At 33.6% G+C, this 21,939-nt stretch overlaps 2 protein-coding genes across 4 annotated transcripts in view; both read left to right on the plus strand.

The window, feature by feature from the left end:
- LOC126773779 (uncharacterized) overlaps positions 1-21,939 on the plus strand; it is a 142,009-nt gene that overhangs the window by 88,251 nt on the left and 31,819 nt on the right. The window lies entirely within an intron of this gene.
- Positions 17,585-18,975, plus strand: LOC126773849 (uncharacterized). The gene is made up of 2 exons (XM_050495063.1): positions 17,585-17,615; positions 17,882-18,975. The coding sequence occupies exons 1-2, from the start codon at positions 17,601-17,603 to the stop codon at positions 18,806-18,808; spliced, it is 942 nt and encodes a 313-aa protein (XP_050351020.1). The 5' UTR covers positions 17,585-17,600; the 3' UTR covers positions 18,809-18,975.

The following is a 21,939-nucleotide window of genomic DNA, read 5'->3' on the forward strand; positions in this document are numbered from 1 at the left end:
TTTTCTTATACATCGAACCGCGAATTGAAGACGATTGTGATGCTTGTATACAACGTAAGCGGATTAAGCCATGTATATGTGTATTTATTTAATAAAAAGGTATATACGGATGAATAATTTTCAATAATACCATTGTAAGCTTGTTAAGAAAAGATGGATTGATCGAAAAAAATATATTTTTTAATTGTGTGAGAAATAAATAGGAATATATTATTCGTATTTGAAATAATAATGAAGAAATATAATCAAATAAATATATATGTCTACCTCGAAATAGTCGTTAGACCGAATTGCCGAATGTATCATACAGTACACAGTAACAGCCTGTTAATGTCCCACTGCTGGGCTAAGGCCTCCTCTCCCTTTTGAGGAGAAGGTTTTGGAGCTTATTCTACCACGCTGCTCCAATGCGGGTTGGTAGAATACACATGTGGCCGGATTTCAATGAAATTAGACACATGCAGGTTTCCTCACGATGTTTTCCTTCACCGTAAAGCACGAAATGAATTATAAACACAAATTAAGCACATGAAAATTCAGTGGTGCTTGCCCGGGTTTGAACCCACGATCATCGGTTAAGATTCACGCGTTCGAACCACTGGGCCATCTCGGCTTTTATATATATCTGAACCTAATTATTTCTTTTTAAAACGGATTTTTGAAATAACTAAGGCAATTTATCACTTGAAAAAAACGGTCACTCTTTAAACGTATTTAACGATTAATTCATTTAAAACGACCTTAATTATAAACGTTGCTTAGCGACTGTTTAGTTAAACATTGATTTATTTCTTTCTGTCAATATTAATTTGACACTTAGAGGAAAAAGACCAATAACTTTTATACTTTATTATTTACTGTTCACAATATATATATCACACAATATTAATGAGATGATAATCGCAATGGTAAATACTAATGGTGGTAGGACTTGTGCAAGCCCGTCTGGGTAGGTACCACCCACTTATCACATATTCTACCGCCAAACAGCAATAATAAATATTGTTGTATTACGGTTGGAAGGGTGAGTGTACTACAGGCACAAGGGACACGACATCTTAGTTTTCTAGGTTGGTGGCGCATTGGGGATATAAGGAAAGATTAATATTTCTTACGGCGCCAATGATTATGGGCAGGTGCCATCAGGTGGCCCATATGCACGTCCTTCTTCCTATAATGTAAAAATATATAATGGTCGGATCAATATGTTAGGAGTAAGTTATTGGGACATTGGAAATGGTCCAGTGATAAGGAGATGGCCCAATGATCAAGAGATAGCTCAGTGTTAAGAACGCGTGAATCTTAACCGATGATCATGGGTTCAAAGCCGGGCAAGTACCACTGAATTTTCATGTGCTAAATTTGTTATTATAATTTATCTCGTGCTTTACGGTGAACGAAAATATTGTGAGGAAACTGCATGTGTCGAATTTCACTGAAATTCTGCCACATGTGTATTCCACCAACGCGCATTGGAGCAGCGTGGTGAAATAAGCTCCAAATCTTTTCCTCAAAATGGGAGAGGAGCCCTTAGCCCATCAGTGGGACATTCACAGGCTGTTACTGTACATCGTCATTTACTACACAGGTTAGACATATATATACTAATTTTGTTCTCTTGACCTGATAGTAATCTACGATTCAGCCATGAATACTTTCAACTATTTTAAAAAATGAGGACGTGAAATCGATGCAATTGCTTCATGCCATCTCACGGCATGTGTGTTTAGTGTCAGAATTGACCTATGACCTGCCGAACTATTAATCTGGAAATTATTGGTTAATATGTTACGCAAAACTTAGTTTTTTTAGCTTACTATAATTAATTTTAAAAGTGACCAATTTTTGTGGAACTTTTTGAATTTGTTTTCATCAGCTTTAAATGTTTTAAGATCAGTATAATTATAATATCTATATTATAACATCTATATAAATATTTATATTGCGAGAAGTAGCTCTACCAATACAACAACAATGTTATAAAAAAATTAAAGTCGTTTTTTTTTTGAATATGGCCCACTTGACGGTAAGTAGTCACCAACGCCCATAGACATTAGCACTGTAAGAAATGTTAACCATCACTTATATTGCCAATGAGCCACCAACCTTGGGAACGAAGATGTTATGGCCTTTGTGCCTGTAATTACACTGGCTCACTCACCCTTCAAATCGGTACACAACAATACCAAGTATTGCTGTTTTGCGGTAGAATTTCTAGTAAGTGGGTGGTACCTACCCAGACGAACTTACCCAAAACCCTATCACCAGTATATTTATAAAACTGGAAAACATTTATTTGCTTTTGAATTACTGACTTTTAATACAGAAATCTATAAATACAACAACACGAGTTTATTACTGAGTAAATCATTAAACTACAAAGGTTTTTAAAACCATCAAAGCGTACCGTTGCATCATGCCGGAACACGCGGACGCAAAGAAATGATACATTTAATGTCGCTTCCTTGTTAGGTATCCTTTCTACTGTTACAAAATAACCACAAAACCGACGAGAAAGCGTCCACTATCAGACAATACCATATTTAAAAACCTGAATGCCTAGAATTCATGCGCTCTCTATGAACAAAACTTGAAAGGCCAGTTTAAAAAAAAAAATTATTATTATTAATAAACAACTTTGTAGCACACTCACAAGGAAAAAAAACAAGTACAAGTAAAAAATAAGAAAAAGAAAAACAAAAGCTCAAGGAAAGCCATGCTAAATAAACATAATTGTGGACCTCAAAATGATGCATGCAAAAGGCGGTCTTATCAATAAAGTAGTGATCTTTTCCAAGCAACCCTGCATTAGAATACTTAATACTGCATTAGGATAAAAATCTATAATTTACATTCATAGCCATCAATTTTTTAACCGGTTACAATGCAAAGTGTAACCTTCTTTGTATGTATGTTCGCTTTAACAGACTTAGCAAATTGTGCGTCTAAAGATTTTTTCCACCAACCCGCATTGGAGCAGCGTGGTGGAATAAGCTCCAAACCTTCTCCTCAAAAAGAGGAGAGGAGGCCTTTAGCCCAGCCGTGGGACATTCACAGGCTGTTACGGAAGAATTTTTGAGAGCTATTAAAACCGTAGTCATATCTTAACGTCAGCTTAAGGCAACTCATCGACTTTATACGTGCAAACTCGATAGCCCCCTTTTAAGATGCTGGAATGGTATACACACTTATCAACAGAGCATTGTGTGTTTAATAATACTTTTATTATACTATAGTAAGCTGTTTTGTTTAATACTAATCTACTTTTAGGTTTTCTTAATATTCTCATTTTTTTTCTTAATCGTAACATAATTTTAAGTATGTGTTACTAATTACAAGAATAAACTTGGTCTAAATTAAAGATTTATTATTATTAACATGAACTTGTAATTTAAAGAAATTATCAGAACTTACGATTACTAAATTTGTAAAAAACGTATCTAAACGTGCATTTGTCAGAATATTAAATACAAGTTTTGTTTTTTTTTTTTATTATTATTATATAACATTTGGCTGTAAAATTATCACAGTTACATTTAAATTTGACATTTAAAAAAAGCTTTACTATTAATGTTTACAAAATAATGTATTTTAGGTTAATGATTTGAAATTCGTGTCTGTCGATTTAAAGTATAAATATCAAGATGATAATTTATATTTTGTCTAAGATAGAAAGGAAAAGTAAAATAACCCTCTCACCCGGGTTTGAATATATAATCTTCGATTAAGACACGTGTTCTAAACACTGAGCTATCACGGTTTGCCTGTCAAGGAAATTTACTGCTATTCAACTAATTATAAGTCAATATCGCAGAAAGCGACACGATCTATTGTTTGTATAAGAATTTACGAGCTATTTATTGTTTATGTTAGCAGACTTACGCAAAGGAAAAAGCGATAACATTCAATGTACATTTAAGGCGATAGAAAGTGTCCTTTTAAATTACGCTGATTCACAAGTTAACGAATTCTAAAAGGGCGCTACATCGTTGAGAATTCACAATTACTTTATTAGAATTTCAACAGCTTCAGTAAGTACCGACGGCTGAGAACGACGTTTGTTTCTTGTTAGTATAAATAATTAGCGTCGTATGGTGATGAGAATGGAATTAACATACAAACTTAAAATAAACAAGTCGTACGGACTTTGAATATACACAGCTCAGACTGAGACGTTTTTTTTTTCGACATAATGATGTATATAATTTGCATAATTTAATCCGTACCAAATAACTCTATCGGCTTTTCTGTCTTTTACGCTTTTACAGCTCAAACCACTGAATAATAAAATTTGATAAAATTTCGCACGAAGCTAGCTGGAATACTTTTTTATATATCTAAAAACTGATTAGCACACTCAACAGTTGGTTAGCTAATAAGGTAGTAAACCGTGAGTTGTAAGTTGAAACCTCATGGTCGGGCTAAAGCCGCTCTGGTTCTGCGTCTGAACTCTCTTCGGTCATTTCACGTGCGTGCTTATGTTTGTCCCACATACTTGAGCACTATAATATGTCCTGTACAATTCGCTAGTCTTCCTTGAGATTGGCCTTCGTGGCTTAAATAGGTCAGGAGGACACTATCAACACAATACCCATATTTAAGAAAAACAAGATTAACTTTAGTATTAACAAATATCATGTATACGTAGAGCCGAGATGTCTCAGTGTTTAGTACGCGTTAACCTTAACCGATAATCGTGGGTTCAAACCCGGGCAAGAACAGCTGAATTTTCATGTGCTTAATTTATGTTTATAATTGATTTCGTGCTTGACGGTGAAAGAAAACATCGTGAGGAAATCTGCATGTGTCAAATTTCACAGAAATTCTGCCACATATGTATTCCACCAACCCGCATTGAAGCAGCTTGTTGGAATAAGCTCCAAACCTCCTAAAAAAATGAGAGGAGGCCTTAGACCAGCAGTGGGACATTCAAAGGCTGTCAATGAATAAAATGTATACGTAATCCTTTCCCGCGCAGTTGACTTATCTCGGAGAACACCATCACCACTATACTGTATTTTATTTTTGATTAATAAACTTTTTTTCACAACATTTGATTCTCATAATGAATATGGAAACAAAAACAAACGAATAAATTAAAAATGATCTTTTATTAATGCCGATTAATTAACCATATATGTTAATATTAGGGCCTCAATTAAATTGAATGAATCTTGCGTAAACTATTATGAAGATGTATTCATTCTTTAATATTCATAACAATATCATATTGATAAGTTGATGTTGAATTATGATGTCAGAATGTAACCTTATTCTTAATAACTTATATTCGAAGATATGTTGTAAGATATAAATAAAAGCCGATGAAAGAAAAACTAACGCAAGATATATTTATAAAGAAGGCTATTGTAATCAAAGTAGGTTATATATAATCCATATATATATGGAATATTAGAATACGATGACCTGATAATTGTTTATTGATATTATATATGAGTTTTAATAAAGTGGAATTTCGTGCTTATTTTTAAATATATTTTATTTATTTTATATATATTAAATACTAGAAACATTACCAGGATAGAATGCAACTCGTATTTTAATGGAGGTCGCTGGTTCGAATTCAGGCAAGCGCCTCCGATTTTTCGTGTACTTTATTTCTGTTTGTAATTTCATAATCTTATATGTAACTTTTAAGTCCTCAATTTAATTCTTTATGAGTCAATTTTAAGTTCAATAGGCGTCAATCAATTCATAACTCGATAATTATAATATAAAATTTGAAAGTACAATTTTAATAATTAGTGATACTTTGATATATATATATATATATATATCAAAGTATCACTAATATTTAAATATATAAAATGCATATTGCATAAATGTATACTATAGATTACACCTATCATATAACTATATCAATACTAAATGTTGAGGAGATTATGGAGCTCGTTCCACCAGGCTGCTCCAATTTGTATTGATGGATACATAATGTGGCAGTGTTGTCTACTAACGTAGGATGCCTTACGATTCCATTTATAAACACAATATTTATTACACATTGATGTATTAAATATTTTAGAAATACTCACGCTATTGCCAACAATATCTTCACAAAGTTTCAGCATAATTGATGAACGAATTAGCGCATAAAACGCAAAAAACGATTAGTAATTTTTGTTTTCCACGGGTGAAGAGTGGCAGTATTAGGTTCCCAATGTTCTTTTATGTACCCCTGAGGACGTGTACGCAAAATTCCATGACGATCGGTTGAGTAAGTAAGCGTAACAAACAAACATACTCACTTTCGTATTTTCACTTTAATATAAGTTACGATGTATAATTTTTCGTCATAAAAATTTCCAACGATGTGAGTTTCGTAATAATTCAACATAAAACTGGCCTTGATTTAAACGTGCGACCCTCATTTGGGATCCACGTGTTCATGCACTGGGCTATTACTGGATAATTAGGATCTGCTTTTAAGTGAATGCTCTCTCTGATTTATGTATTTTTAATTTTTACAGAAAATATGAACAAATAAACCCCTTTGATTTATTTCGTTTATGATGTAATTTACTATTTAGCTGATGGTTAATAAATTCCCCATAACTAAGAAAGACGCCATATATACGCCATAAAATATAATAATTTATACGATCGCTTTAATACATTTATACACATTGAGTTGTTATATTTAATACTTCGATTTAAATTTTAGAATTAGAAACAAAAGAAAATTAAAAACGCAATTATATTTATATAATAATAATAAAAAAACTTAAATAGCCTTTGTCAGACCGAAATTAATCTTAGACCGAAGTTAATATAAAGAAATATAAAATAATTTCTAGAGATTTAAAATTTAATTAATTAAGAAAAAACATTCAAATATCGAACGAAACCAAAAATTAATTAATATTCAACAAATCGATACCAAAAAAAACATTTGTATACGAAACGCGTGGTTTACCTCAGTCTATCGATATCATAACGTGTGATTTGAATATCTAACGTGCGACGACGCCTGCGCATAAGAAATCGGAATAGGCAGTTATACAACTCCTATTACGGTAGCATCTCATTTGCAACGCATTGACGGACAAAAGATTATATATATATATGTGACATAATACGCGTTGTGAAAAAGAGAACGGATTTGATTATGATTCTGATTAGTTCGGTATCATTGTTTTGGCTCGTTAAGCGACTACTATCGTGTTTAGCGTAAAGCGTATCACACACGATGGAGGCACAATATTTTTATTTAAATAGGCGGACGGGCCATGGACGGGATATGGACCACTTTTTTTATAACGTGGTAAAGTGGACGGGCAGATGGGCCCCCAGATGGTAAGTGATCATTACCTCCCATAGACAATGGCACCGTAAGAAACATTAACCATTTCTTACATCGCCAATACGCCTGGCTCATTCACCCCTTCAACCGGAACACAACAATAATAAGTGTTGCTGTTTGCAGGTAGAATATGCGATGAGTGCGTGGTACCCACCCAGGCGGACTTGCACAAAGCTAACCACCAAGTAAATTCAACATACAATTCAATCACACAGCGAAGATAAGATAGATAGAACATAATAATTTCATCTTAAATTGTCTTAAGATACTGAGTATCGCCTATCGTTTTACGTTTACAATATCCTTCGATATTAATACAATTAGAAGTTAACTTTCAAAAGCCTAGACGGGAGTCATCAAATTAACTGCAGCTTTAAATCCAGACAAGCAAGTTGTAAGCTTAATTTATTTATCTGCATATTAACAGCGTGATGAAATAAGCTCCAAAATCTCCTCTCCAAGTGGAAGGCCTTTCGCCCTGAACTACAATGATGCCCACTTTAACAGATTGTTAAATTTATTATTTTAATTTGAAGAAAATTAAAAGGATTTGTATCTATACATATTAATGAGATTTTTTTTGTGATGCATAGCTAAAAAATCTACTAAAAAAATATGCATTAAACGGAAGATGCAGCGCTTTTCTAAGGTTTTTATATAGAATGTTATTAAATAAGTTGTCGTGCTTCGCAGTTCAACTGTTCGCAATTCAAATTTAAACATTTGACGCAACAAAAGTGAAATTTATTTTCTTTAATATTTTATCTTAAAATTGTAATTTTGTAATTAAAAATTTAAAATAATAATTTATGTAGATTTGTTATTTAAAATAATATAGTAACATCCATAGTGTGTGACGCGCTTAACAATATGTGTCAGAGGTCATTACTTCGAATCCCCGTTGTGATAAATATACGCTTTAAAAGTTTAAGCTTAAAGCGTGTTGCAATTGTTTTATATACGACTTCCCAAAAAAGGAGTGTTATGTGTTCATGGTTCATATATGTATGTGAGTTTATTTATTCCACCACAACTTTTAAATGCCGGAACTGATTTGGATGTACGAGGTCTCGATACAGTTCTAACATCATCGTGAATGACTCTGGCTGGAAAATATTCAATTAATTCGTTCTTTCGGGCAGTCATGTTTTTTTTTCATTTTTAAAGTGAAAAATTGTTTAATTAACTTGTAACATGTAGCTGAATGATAAACATATTAATAACGGTTAAACAATGATAAAAGCAATTAAGGTCCTCCAGAACGATTTCGGTCACGGCGGACAATCTCAAGAGAAATTAGCCAACTACGCAGGGCATATTATAGTGCACAAGTGTGTGCGCAAACACAGGTGCACTCTCTATTCCCTAACTCTCATAATCCGATGGGACGGCAATTCGACACGATCGGAACGAATTCAGGCGCAGGACCAACGGCTTTACGTGCTTTCCGAGGCACGGGAGTATACACACTAACAAACTTCCAGACTCCGGGCTGCTATTGAGAATTTTCGACAGAAAAACTCAATAACATCTAGCCACTAGACCAACGAGGCAGTCAAAAGCAATACAATAGTAGTATAATCCTAAAAACCTGTCACGGTGTAGAACCGTGTGTCTATCACATATTTAGAATAGTAATAGCTGAACACATTAGCGAATACCTCTTATCTAATAATCTTGCTACCTAATATTTCTTAAAGATAATGAAAATTCAGTATTTGTTATTACAAGAACAAGATAGACGTGTTTAATTTAAAATCAAGTTTTAATTATAACATGATGTTCCATATTTAAATGTTCAAGTATTTCAATACAATCTAATTACTTAGATAAATGTTTTTAAGAACTAGTTAGTGCAGGCTATTCCAGTTGCGTTTATTTTGTCAAAGACTTTTAAATATACACGTTTTTTTCTTCAAAAAAAAATCCAGAAAACAAACCAAACATTGTCGTAGTAAGCTTTATATGCCAAGGATGGAAATAGAAATTTTGTTTTGAGTATTATTTAACCTTTTTAATTTCTCAATTGGTCTTAAGGAATTCCTAATATTTATATTCACACCTCCAACTAAGCGTACAGCTTGTTTTAGGAGTAGGGACGACGATAGCCCAAGGGTCAGAACCTGCGACTTTTACATCGCTATTCGGCCCATAAACCATTGCGATATCAACTCCTCAAAAATTATAAACGGCATTTTGTCTAATTCAAATATATCCAAATATTGACCATTGAGTGTTATTAATAAAAAACAATAAAAAAAACAAAATATTTTTAAGCCAAAAACGCTAAGATGAGAAAAGTGTTACTCATTTTCCAAATTTATCTAAAAACACCAAACGTACAAACCATCTTATTTATCATATATATTATATTTGAATGTGTTTCAAGTATTGAGTAAATTGTCTAAATCTAAAATAAATGTCAAAACATCGATAATGTCAAGTGTTTCTTACGATATAAGTCAGGAAAAGAAAGGAGTTATTCTATATACTTCTAAGGTCATAGAGTTTAGCAATAGTAATTGCTATCGGTTGGTATATGTAATTTTATTACATACTATGTTTACGACTGCAACAAGTTAACATGGACCAGCGGTACGCTTGAATCTTTTTTTTTTTTTTTATGTTCGCCGGGAGGGCAAATGACTCTACTCCACCTGATGGTAAGTGGTAGTAGAGTCCAAACGCGACATCTTAATCATTGATCACGGGTTCAAACTCAGGCAAGCTCTAATTATTTTTTGTTCATATACATCACGTGATCTGTGGTGATGGAAAGCACCGTGTGGTGTTGGATGGAAATCCGGCACACGTGTATCCACCAAACTGCATTGGGACAGCGTGGTGATAGAATAATGTACTCGTTAAAGTAAAATTAGCCTTTTAATTATAGACAAATGCATATTTTGATATATATGTACAAATACCAATGTAAATATATTTTATTTTTTTATATGTATACATATGATGTTTAACAGAGTGGTTCTAATATAAGTAGATAGTTATACGCGAGCGCCTCGTTGAATTTCTTATAACAACCAAATAAAAAAAAACGTGGCGTGAAGAGGCATCTTGCGGGTCGACAAGGCGTGGGCGGCTAGTGCAGAACATTCTTCGTTTGAACTCCACTACCATTTACCATCAGGTGGAGTAGAGTCATTTTGCTTTCCTGGCAAATATAAAAAAAAAATTAACACGGCGATATCATTTTTTGCAGTCTGTATAGGTAATTAAACCATTCGTCACACATTAGTTAATACGTCTAACAGCGTCAATTAACGATGACCTGCCATCAGGTGGCCTATTGGCCTATCCAATAAAAAAGCTGCAAATCCTAAAAGGTATGTTTGCACACAGACTCATCCTAAATTATATATCCTGCTTAGCACCAGCTAGTCTGCCTTGAGAAAAGCCACCTTGGCCGAGATCAGGAGAACATCATCATATGTACTCACAAGTATATAACTGACGTCATACGTAAATGTTAAATCAAAATAATTATTAATCTATATTATATTATTATATTATGTATTGATATATGTTGCAAGTATCTTATTGCAGGATTGTCTGGAAGAGATCATTACTTGAATGATAAGACCCCGCAATTATGTTTATATAGCATGACTATTCTTAAGCTTTTGTTTTTCTTTTTCTTTTTTAATTGTATTTGTTCTTTTTTTCTCGTGTGTGCAATAAAGTTATTTTTTAATATTAATAATAGACTATACCATTTCATATATCGTAACAGCCTGTGAATGTCCCACTACTGGGCTAAGGCCTCCTCTCCCTTTTTGAGGAGAAGGTTTGGAGCTTATTCCACCACGCTGCTCCAGTGCGGGTTGGTGGAATACACATGTGACAGAATTTCAATGAAATTAGACACATGCAGGTTTCCTCACGATGTTTTCCTTCACCGTAAAGCACGAGATGAATTATAATTACAAATTAAGCACATGAAAATTCAGTGGTGCTTGCCCGGGTTTGAACCCACGATCATCGGTTAAGATTCACGCATTCGTACCACTGGGCCACCTCGGCTCATATATTCATTTCATATATGTTGATAAAAAAATTCCATTTATAGTTATTTTAAAATTCAGAGCCGTATGCTTCCTGCTTAGAGAAAGTACCACCCATGCGCTTTTGGCGTTTGTTCGATGTGCACTTTAACCACAAGTTTGCGGTTAACCACTTCAATCGCTATATCAATTGCTTATATATATGTTATATGCTAATTTTTTGGCAATACTACCTGGTGTATACCGAGATAGCCCAGTGGTAAGAACGCGTGAATCTTAACCGATGAACGTGGGTTCAAACCCGGGCAAGCACCTCTGAATTTACATGTGCTTAATTTCTGTTTATAATTCATCTCGTGCTTTTCAGTGAAGGAAAACATCGTGAGGAAACCTGCATTTGTCTAATTTCATCGAAACTCTGCCACATGTGTATTCCACCAACCCGCACTGGAGCAGCGTGGTGGAATAAGCTGCAAACCTTCTCCTCAAAAAAAAAAAGGGAGAAGAGGCCTTACCCCAGCAGTGGGACATTTACAGGCTGTCACTGTACTACCTGGTGTTATGGTTGCTAAGAATTTAGAAGGTGAATTTTATGAAAACGGTAATACTGCTTAAACAGTATAGTTGCCACGTATGAATTATAACGAGTTCTTTTATTTAACGAATCGTTATTTTACATTAGTAACCAATCGTTTTGTTCCCAAAAATCTTTAATAAATATATGCGACAAAACATATACTGCTATATTGGGACTCCGTAAACAAAACGTATCATTTCTTCAATAAATTAACCGGACATAAGTTATTCTTCTGTCTACTGTCAATCAACAGAATAATTACTGAACAAATACATCGAGTTATTTTCGTGTGAGATATATAAACGCAATTGTAACTCATAACTATATATCAATATACCAGCCAGTATCCCGCCAGCATATAGCCAGTATTCAACTAGTTATTTAACATTTATTTGTATTCCAAAGTGTTTATATTATATAAAACTTAAATAAAAAATTTAAAAATCTCCAACTCAAAATTATCTATAGCCTATTTATTTTCCGTATTCATATTCATTGACATAATTTCAATGAGCTTGAACACGATAACTGCTGTAAGTTAGTGAGGAGTTGGGTATCCTGCAGATTTGAGATGATGCTGCAGCATCAGGTCAGGGATACTATATATTATATCCTAATATCATTGAAGTCAGTGGACTAAATTTTGAACCGATCAGACCATTAGAAGTAGCTCACATCTTTTCAACTAGAAAAAAGCTGGAGATCTTTAAATCATTTTGCCTTTCGTACAAAAGAAAATAACTCAAAACTGGATGATCTGTTTAGGAGCCTTGATGCCACACACAGACACACAGATACAACGTTAAACTATAACACAACCTTTTGCATCGTGGGTTAAAAACGATTTCAAATTTCTTGTCCTATCCTTAAAATGGTTCCTATGACCTTTCATACATAAGTGATTAAATTATTTCTGTAAGCAATTTAAATAAGAGAGGGTTAGTAAACCTTAATATAAACATTTTCTTTTTGTATCAGCCCCATTATCTCAACGGTACACGAGCTAGTGATTTAATGCTGACGGTGCTGGCCCGAGGGTTTCTGTACGCAATTAGAACTTCTATGGGAATATTAATAATGTCTCAATTCAAAGGGAAATGATGTTTAAAGAAGGAAATCGTTCATTCAATAAATCTATTTCAATGACGTCACACGTGAAATGCATAATATGTATATTCGGAGAAAGTGCTCAAGACAAAATTGAACTTCGGAATGACTGCTTATGTAAATTTATTTTGAGAATTCGAGCTTTAAATTTTATAGCTGTTATTTCCACAGATACATTATTATTCAACAAAATCGAAGACATTTATTTATTTATAATATAATTAATATGAACAATATACTTCAATTATCATTATACAATATTTTAATTCATTGCTAAATTGTTATTTTGAATACTAATTACATAAACGGTTGAAGAGATCATAGAATTCCACATAAATATAAATAATAGTTCAATGCAAAAAAAAGGTTTTTATAACGTCAACTCGCAATTTTAAAGTTTGATAAGTCTGAATATTTTGATATAAAATAATTGGAAATATTCAAAGACATTTTGTAAATTATAGCTTGTAAAACGATACACTCAGACGCTTTATAAACGTTGCATTTTAATTCGGTCTTGTTTATTTCCATCGCGTCCAAAAAGTTTTACTAACAAAATACTAAATCCTTTTTTTGTAAACCTTCAACTAGTTCTCAAATCTTGAATTTAAAAATGTATTTTTATAAATCTGCTTAAAGGTTTATTAATTGTTAGATTATAACACGGTTAACGATCGGCAAAGATATCAATTGTTTTAAAAGGGAATTAATATATATTTTGTTATTTATCTAACGTGAAAGATTTGTTTAATTTTATCTTCAAAATTAATAGGTAGATTCCAGATTACTCAGGTACTTTTATTACCATTTTAAAAAGTCAAATTAAAAAGTCCATTCTAGCTTTCTAGATTTATCTTGAATATTTGATGATATTAAACAAAATTGAAATTAATTTCTAAGTTGGCTTTTATAGCCTCGTCAGTCATATATTTTGTACGATATATAGTCATATATTTATATATGACGCTTATGTTAATCGTTACTTGTTATCATATAGGTTACTGCCATATACTTTGTTAAGAGAAACCTTCAATTCAAATTGAATCTTAATCTTTAATAACTAATAAACGGACTGAATAAGCTAACGAAGCAAATAATTACAAAAAAAAATGAATTTACACACAAACAAAAAATACACAATTAAATTTTTGTTATTGGAATCGTGATAGGATTTATAACTTATATTAGACAATAACAAATAATGAAACTCTTAACGTGTTGATTGACTAAAATTGAAAATTGACATAGTACAGGGGCAATCTTTAAAGTTTCGTAAGTTTTTTCGTAGTTCGCCTTTAAAATACTAAGATGAAGTCCTCTCTAAATTTAAAGAATCTTAAAGCTTAGGCTGTTCGTGCATGACTATTCGCTAGCCTGTTGAGTTGCCTTTTATATATATAGACAGAACCATCGCCTTAATTTTAGAGGCCTTGCTCAATAGTGGAAAATTAAGGGTTAATTACTTACTTTTTGAAACGATAAACTTTAATTTAAATTCCAAATGAAAAGTACTTATGAAAAATATAAATAGTAACCTGATATCGAAATAATATTGAACTTTATTTATATTTTATAATTTTTTTATTTAAATTAGTATTACAGTACTAATGTCGCTTATATATTACATTTCCAAATTGTCTTAAATTAAATTTTATGTACTTTTTTTTTTTCATTATTATTTAAGATGCTTAGCGTCTCTTTTGCACGTTTTGGTTTCTTATAAGTGTTGCAACTTTTACCCTTACACCTTAATTGTAAACTGTTGTAATTATTACTGTATGTCATATTGATAATTCTTAATAAATAAATAAATAAATATTGAAGCCTCAATCAAGAGGAGTGTCTTAAATATTATGTTATGTTTTACATAACATATTTCTTCCGAAATTAGCGGATGCGCTTACGGTATTTTCCTTATGGCAATATCGTAAACACAATATTTAATTTTGTAGAAATCGAAAGTGACGCGATAGTATCACGTCACGATCAATTTCTGATATACAGCAATCACAGAAAAACGTCTGCAATCTGACACAAGGGTCAGGACTCGTTATGTCAGAGGGCAACAATATGTCAATACGGAATAATGTCAGATAAAATACATTTTAATACGCCTTTATTATCTTCACTTGTGTGTAACATTGTGAGCCGAGATGGCTCAGTGGTGCGTGTAACCGAAGATTATGGGTTCAAATCCGAGTAGCACTTAATTAATACTGTCATATCGATTTTAAGCTTTACAAGCGAATGTAGTTTTAAAGAGCAATAAAAAGTATTTTTTCATTTAGCAAAATTTTTTTTGAGGTTCAATTTTATTTTCCATAGGTCATAACAACATTATTTAGGATATCGCTGGATTTCATTGAACTTTTTATTAATATGTAATGCTATGAAATTTAATGGGTGATCTCAGTAACAAATAACTTATTAAAACCCTCGACTTTCGATTTATTTGGTTTATTTTTACAAGTCAGTATAAACTTTGTAATACATTACTAATAAATATATTGATATTTCTAAGCTATAACGTAATTTGAAATTTTTCTAGATGAATGCAAAAATTAAACAGTTTTTTTACCCGTATTGATTATCTTGAAGTTTAATTGACATATTTACTACAAAACTCTTTCGTGTTGTCTTTGAAAAAAAATATCTTTACTCATTAATCAAAATTAAAAAGTTATTAATTCAAATAAAATCATATATAACAACCATCGTTTACCATTTAACTCAAAAATAAATTGTATATTTGTAAGTATTAATTATATCGCAGTTTAAATAGAAATAGCGTCAATATGGCGTTGGCCGAGGCAATAAAAATTAAATCATAAAATTATCCCTGTTTATAAGTAGGTCATTAAAATCGATCAATAAATAAAATCAACAGATTGATAGCAAACTTAGAAAAGTCTCTCAAAATAAAAAATAAACTAAGCAACGATATATAATTAACGATTCAATACTACCGAATTCTTTAAACATAGACAAATGTTGAATGCTAGTTGACTTAATCATATAGAAAGGTTTTTCTTTTTAATTTTACCTGTAAAATATATAAAACCTACTATCAATTATCAAACTTAATTATAATTATATACATTATTAGTCGAACGGTTCGGTTGGTTATGATAACGTGAAATGATAATTTACTTTTATATTTGCTTAACTTACTCGTCGTATGAATTATGAACATTTTCATTATAATAATGAATGTTTTCATTTTAACTCGAAGTAAAGCAAAGTTATTAAATCAAGTAATATAACCCATAATTAACTTTATATTATTTTTAATAAATTTTAATGAATAATAAGAATAATAAATCGAGTGTTCTTATTTGAAGTACAAATTAATATCACCATTATACACATTTATTATTAATATAAACATTATTCTTAATTTTCTGTTTCTGACGTTTATAAGCATTACATAACCCTGCATATCATTTTTAATTTCGATTTCGAAATTTAAATAAAAAAATATAACTTTTTAATTTTGCTTATAATAAATAGACTGGTTGGATGTATATGAATTATAATTTCAAAACTTTAATGGAAATATTAGTTATTAATTATATTGAAATGTAATAAATAAAATAAAAGAGTAAACATAGTGGTTAGGACACGTCGATCTTGATTGAAGCTTGCGGGTTCAAACGAGCGCAAGCTTCACACAGTTTTATGTGCTTAATTTACTTGCATTTTTGGGATAAAATTAGGCATTGTAGCAGCGCATAGACTTTTACCCAGCATTGTGCATTAATCAATTTTACTTTCATTTTATAAACATTCATCTTTGTCTTTAAACATCGGCATACAAGATATGTAATGCTAAATTATAATGCAGCTCCGTAACTACTTTATTTTATAACATCTCAGTATAAAGTTGTTCTCATTTAATGGCTAAAAAAACCTTAAAACTAATGTAGGAAGAAATTACCTTATTTCTGATCGTGGTTGCGTTAAACTAACCGCATATTTACATGTGTGTAATTGTGAAAATCATTTGTGTATTGTAATTATGATATTCACGCACACATTGATGATACCTCTCGTAAACGTATATGTGAAAAATTATTTTGTAAATATGTGATGAAATTTTATTATATTATCTTTTTATGTGTGCGTTTTCGCATGTCTTATTAAAATTGGGTTTTTCCTTCGATGTCCTTACGTTGATATTTGATTTCGTTTTAAATGATTGAAATAAACGAATCTCTTACGATAACAAGTATGATTGAAGTTAAAATTTCATCGCGAATATGTAAATATATTTTTTCATTAAGAAGAATTATATTAAGTGAAAAAGTATTATATTAATAGATAACTAAAACAGTGTTAAGTGCGACAACGTATCAATAGCTTAACATCGTGAAAGTGTCCATAGATGACCGAAGATTCACATTGTTTTCACCGAAGGCGAATTCGGACTGGTGTCATTAAAATCATAATTCTCGTATAGCCCGAAGGCCGAATCTTAGGAAGAGTCAGGGAGAGAGGCGTCGACGAGCCGTCTGTATAAAAGCCACCAGAATCAAGTACAGAGCATCACACAGCCACGACACCTCCGCGAGTCAACATGAAAGCGTTCTTGGTAGGTATTCGTGTGCAGTGAAAGTGATGTGACCTGCGTGACCCGCTCAGGAGTCGTGCTTCCTCATGGGATTGTGACTCAGTGCTTGCGATACGATCACTATGCGATCATCGATGGGAATCGATTTGCACTTCAGGAAGTTTCAGTGATAACCGAGCGGGTTTACTCAAACATCGATTTTATTCTAAATTGTTTTAATTTAAAATATTACATATAGGTTTATGGTTGTTACAAACAAATGTGAATTTTCATTTTTTGTGTCATAGGTATTAGCAGCCGTAGCGGCTATCGGCTCGGCAAGACCCGAGGCAGGATACTCCTACAACGCACCCGGTGGCGGTGGCCTGGGCGGCCATGGTGGTATCGGAGGCGGAAGCATCGGCGGTGGAATCGGCGGTGGCCACGGTGGATTCTCCTCCGGCGGTCTGAGCTCCAGCAGCTTCGGTGGTGGACTCGGGGGTGGACTCGGGGGTGGATTCTCATCCGGCGGGTTCTCATCCGGTGGATTCTCATCCGGTGGATTCTCATCCGGCGGTGGCGGCGGATTCGGTGCCGGAGTAGGCGGCGGTTTTGGTAGCGGCGGCGGCGGCGGCTTCGGAGGCGGCTTCGGTAGTGCCCCCATTGTCCAGAAACACATCTACGTCCATGTCCCACCCCCAGAACCTGAAGAACAACGTCCCCAATACGTTAATGGTGGAGCCCAACCCCAAAAGCACTACAAGATCATCTTCATCAAGGCCCCAGCACCTCCCGCACCCGTCGCCCCCATCATCTCTCCTCAAGCCCAAAACGAAGAGAAGACCCTCGTATACGTCCTGGTCAAGAAACCCGACGAACAACCCGACATCACCATCCCCACTGCTGCCCCTACTCAACCCTCAAAACCCGAAGTATACTTCATCAAATACAAGACCCAGAAGGAAGGTGGTTCCATTGGTGGTGGAGCTATTGGAGGTGGTATTGGCGGTGGCATCGGCGGTTCTGGTATCGGCGGTGGTATCTCTGGTGGCAGCATCGGCTCTGGCATCTCTGGCGGTAGCATCTCTGGAGGCAGCATTGGTGGTGGCAGCATTGGCGGTGGTCACGGCATCGGTTCCGGTATCGGCTCCGGCATTGTGTCTGGCGGCCATGGCTCCTCGGGCTCCGTCAGCTCCTCCTACGGACCCCCCGGTCACTCCGGCGGTCCCTACTAAGCCGCACCCCGCGTGCTAACTTGTGATACCTGCTCAGCCGGCGACAAACATAGTTTTAAGTAGAGAAAAAATTACGGTGCCTAAATGTATTTATGTAAATAGTAATTTTAATGTATAATTTTAGTTGTATCATAAAATCTTTTTGCATAAAAAACTCGATAAATCAACGAACTTTACTCTTTTCATTTCATCAAATCCACAAATAACTAAAACGTAACTTAAACAAGCATATAACATTAAATAAAAATATCATAGTAGAATAAAATAATAAATCTTTTATCTTCTTCTTTCTTTTAAACGAATACACACATTTAAGATAAACATATAGAGATGTGAGTTGCATAATAGTCTGAGATACCCAAGGTCTTTTATCGTGTCCTCACAATCCATTAGCACATTGATGACACCTGTCTGAGATGCAGTAGAAAGTCGAGTTTTCTCCTCGAGTTGTGTAAGACGGGGACAGCGTGACCCCGCTTGCATAACATAAAGAAGCGCGTTACAAAATACTCGATGAAATGTAACTCACTAAATATTATTGCGTAATCACGTAAAACACCCATTCTAAACAATTCGATTGCGTAAACCTTGAAATTTTGGAATATTCCCTTGACTTATAACAAACGAGAAATGTAATGAGTTATTTAATATTTAATCCACCTTTTATTAATTAAAACAAATAACGCAGCGTTGTTTGAAATTAAATCTTTGTTCAAAAATATTAGTTTTCATTAAAAAATCTAAATAGTAAAACCATTAACTCGTTACGGATTTTATTTTTAAACATTAACTTATCCGTTTGAGTTTCTGATCAATTAAAGCAGTTCAATAAGCTATAAAGCTAATCGCTTGCAGCGCTGCACATTCTTCTATAATTTTGATCTACCAAAAAATGTTTACAACTACACTACAGATTGAATGATAAATAACCAAACTATTTACATTTGTAATCGAAACAAAAATACTATTTTTTTTTTAAATTATACATTTCAAAATTTACAACGGACCAAGGCAATAATTTATACTCCTTATGATTAAAGTGAGCGTTAACAGATCGTAAATAATATTATTAAATCGTGTCGTTACGAAATCACAATGTGAAAGGTACTTATATAAAAATATATATTACTAAAAAGTATTTAATAACCTAAACAAAGCATCTGTCATTATTTCGTATTCTATGACTGGTGTACTTTTAAAAGGTCATCGAACGCTCACGCACGAGTTACACTTGTCCAATTATGACATTAACGCATTATTTTACGTTAACGTTTATTATACTTTACCTAATCCAACGTATATATGTAAAAAACTTAACTTATAATTCAATGTTTCAGCCGTGAGCCACTCTAGTTTGGGGTGTATGGTTTTGTTATAATAGCAATATTTTTACAAGCAAAAAAAAAAAAACTTTAATGGTAATAATAAAGGTGTGAATACAACAATAACATTATGATTGATGTCCTCCTGACAGATTTCGGCCACGTCGGCCACTCAGGAAAACTAGCTAACTGCGCAGGACATAAAAACACTTGCACTCTCTATTGCTTCCAACGGCTTTACGTGCTTACCGAGGCTAGAAAAAGTTACCGAGACTTTTTATCGGCCTCAAATTTTTTTTTTCTAGACCAACGCGGCAGTCAAACTTTAACTACAAAGTATACGGTAGATCAATATATACATGGCGTTGCGTCCTTCGTAATATGGACTCCAGACTAATAACTTATTTTGACCTGACATGGGAATTGAAACCTCGGGAATTACAATATTATAAGGTAGCAACTAACCAGCAAGGCACTATTGAGTTAGTAAATAGTCGATCTTCCACCTTCTTTCTTCTCAATTTCATATATTAATACGTGAACAGAGAAAATCTTAGCAGATACGTGAAGAAGAAGAAGTCCTCCAGACTGATTTCGGCCACGGCGGCCAATAAGATATTATAGTGCACAAGTGTGTGCGCAAACACAAGTGCACTCTCTATTCCCTAACTCTCATAATCCGATGGGACGGCAATCCGTCACGACCGGAAAGAGTTCAGGCACAGGACCAACGGCTTTACGTGCTTTCCGAGGCACGGGAGTGAAAACACTTCCAACTTCCCGACTCCGGGCTGCTACTGAAAATTTTCTGACAGTAAAACCCAATAACTTTTTATCGGCCTGACCTGGAAATTGAACCCAGGACCTCCGGGTCAGCGGCCTTACATCAAGCCGAGGCAGATACGTACTGATCTATAGATGTGTACTAAACACTGGTCACATGACATAAGAAATAGGTGTTTCAATCGTACGCCGTACGAGTCTATAAATCACAATTATATCATGATTGAAATGAAATCCTCCCAACCACCGGTATTACAAAATTCAATCCAAATCAATTGTAGCAAATAGAGCGATGATTTCAAAACGATTTTATTAATAATATTATTAACCTTTCGAATACGCCCGCGCACTTCCATTAATCAAAGTGACTGGTCACTTCTTAGACGCATTATTCCACATGTCGTACGAACATCATTATTTTACATCCATTACGATGTCCAAATATAATGGGCATATCTATTTTTTATCTATTTTGATATTTCTTAGTAATCTACAGTACGTGAAATGGATTTAAACCTACACCTTGTAATCTTTATAATACTGTTGGTCCCAATGGCCTCTACAACGTCACCGGGCAGAGATGTAAGTAATCAAGCCCTGATTTTGAGAGCTCACTTAAGGGCTCATACGTCTAGGCGTTGACGGGAAATAACGAATAAGGGACCTCGGCCCCGCCGGGGATCAGTGTGTCATATTTGTTCCCTAACAAATTAATACTGTCGAAGTAAGTCTACCAAGGAGGTTTTATATGACGTGCTTAGAACGTCTACGGGTCGGCAAAGACGCAGTGACAATAATTAAGCTTCGCATTGTTATAACTATCAAATTGCAACATTAAACTGTCCTTCATTTTCTTTCCCGATTTTTCTTTGTTATATAATGTTAATAAACAACTCATAAATAATAATATATAATATAGCTCGAAACAAAAAATGTCTTTCATCCGTTATATTCAATAAAATCTAGTTAGTGTGTTAGGTTAATATACAAAATTCGATATTGAATTTTCAAGTAATCAATTTTATT

Source organism: Nymphalis io, chromosome 15 (assembly GCF_905147045.1).
Source record: "Nymphalis io chromosome 15, ilAglIoxx1.1, whole genome shotgun sequence".
In the NCBI taxonomy this organism is placed as follows: domain Eukaryota; kingdom Metazoa; phylum Arthropoda; class Insecta; order Lepidoptera; family Nymphalidae; genus Nymphalis; species Nymphalis io.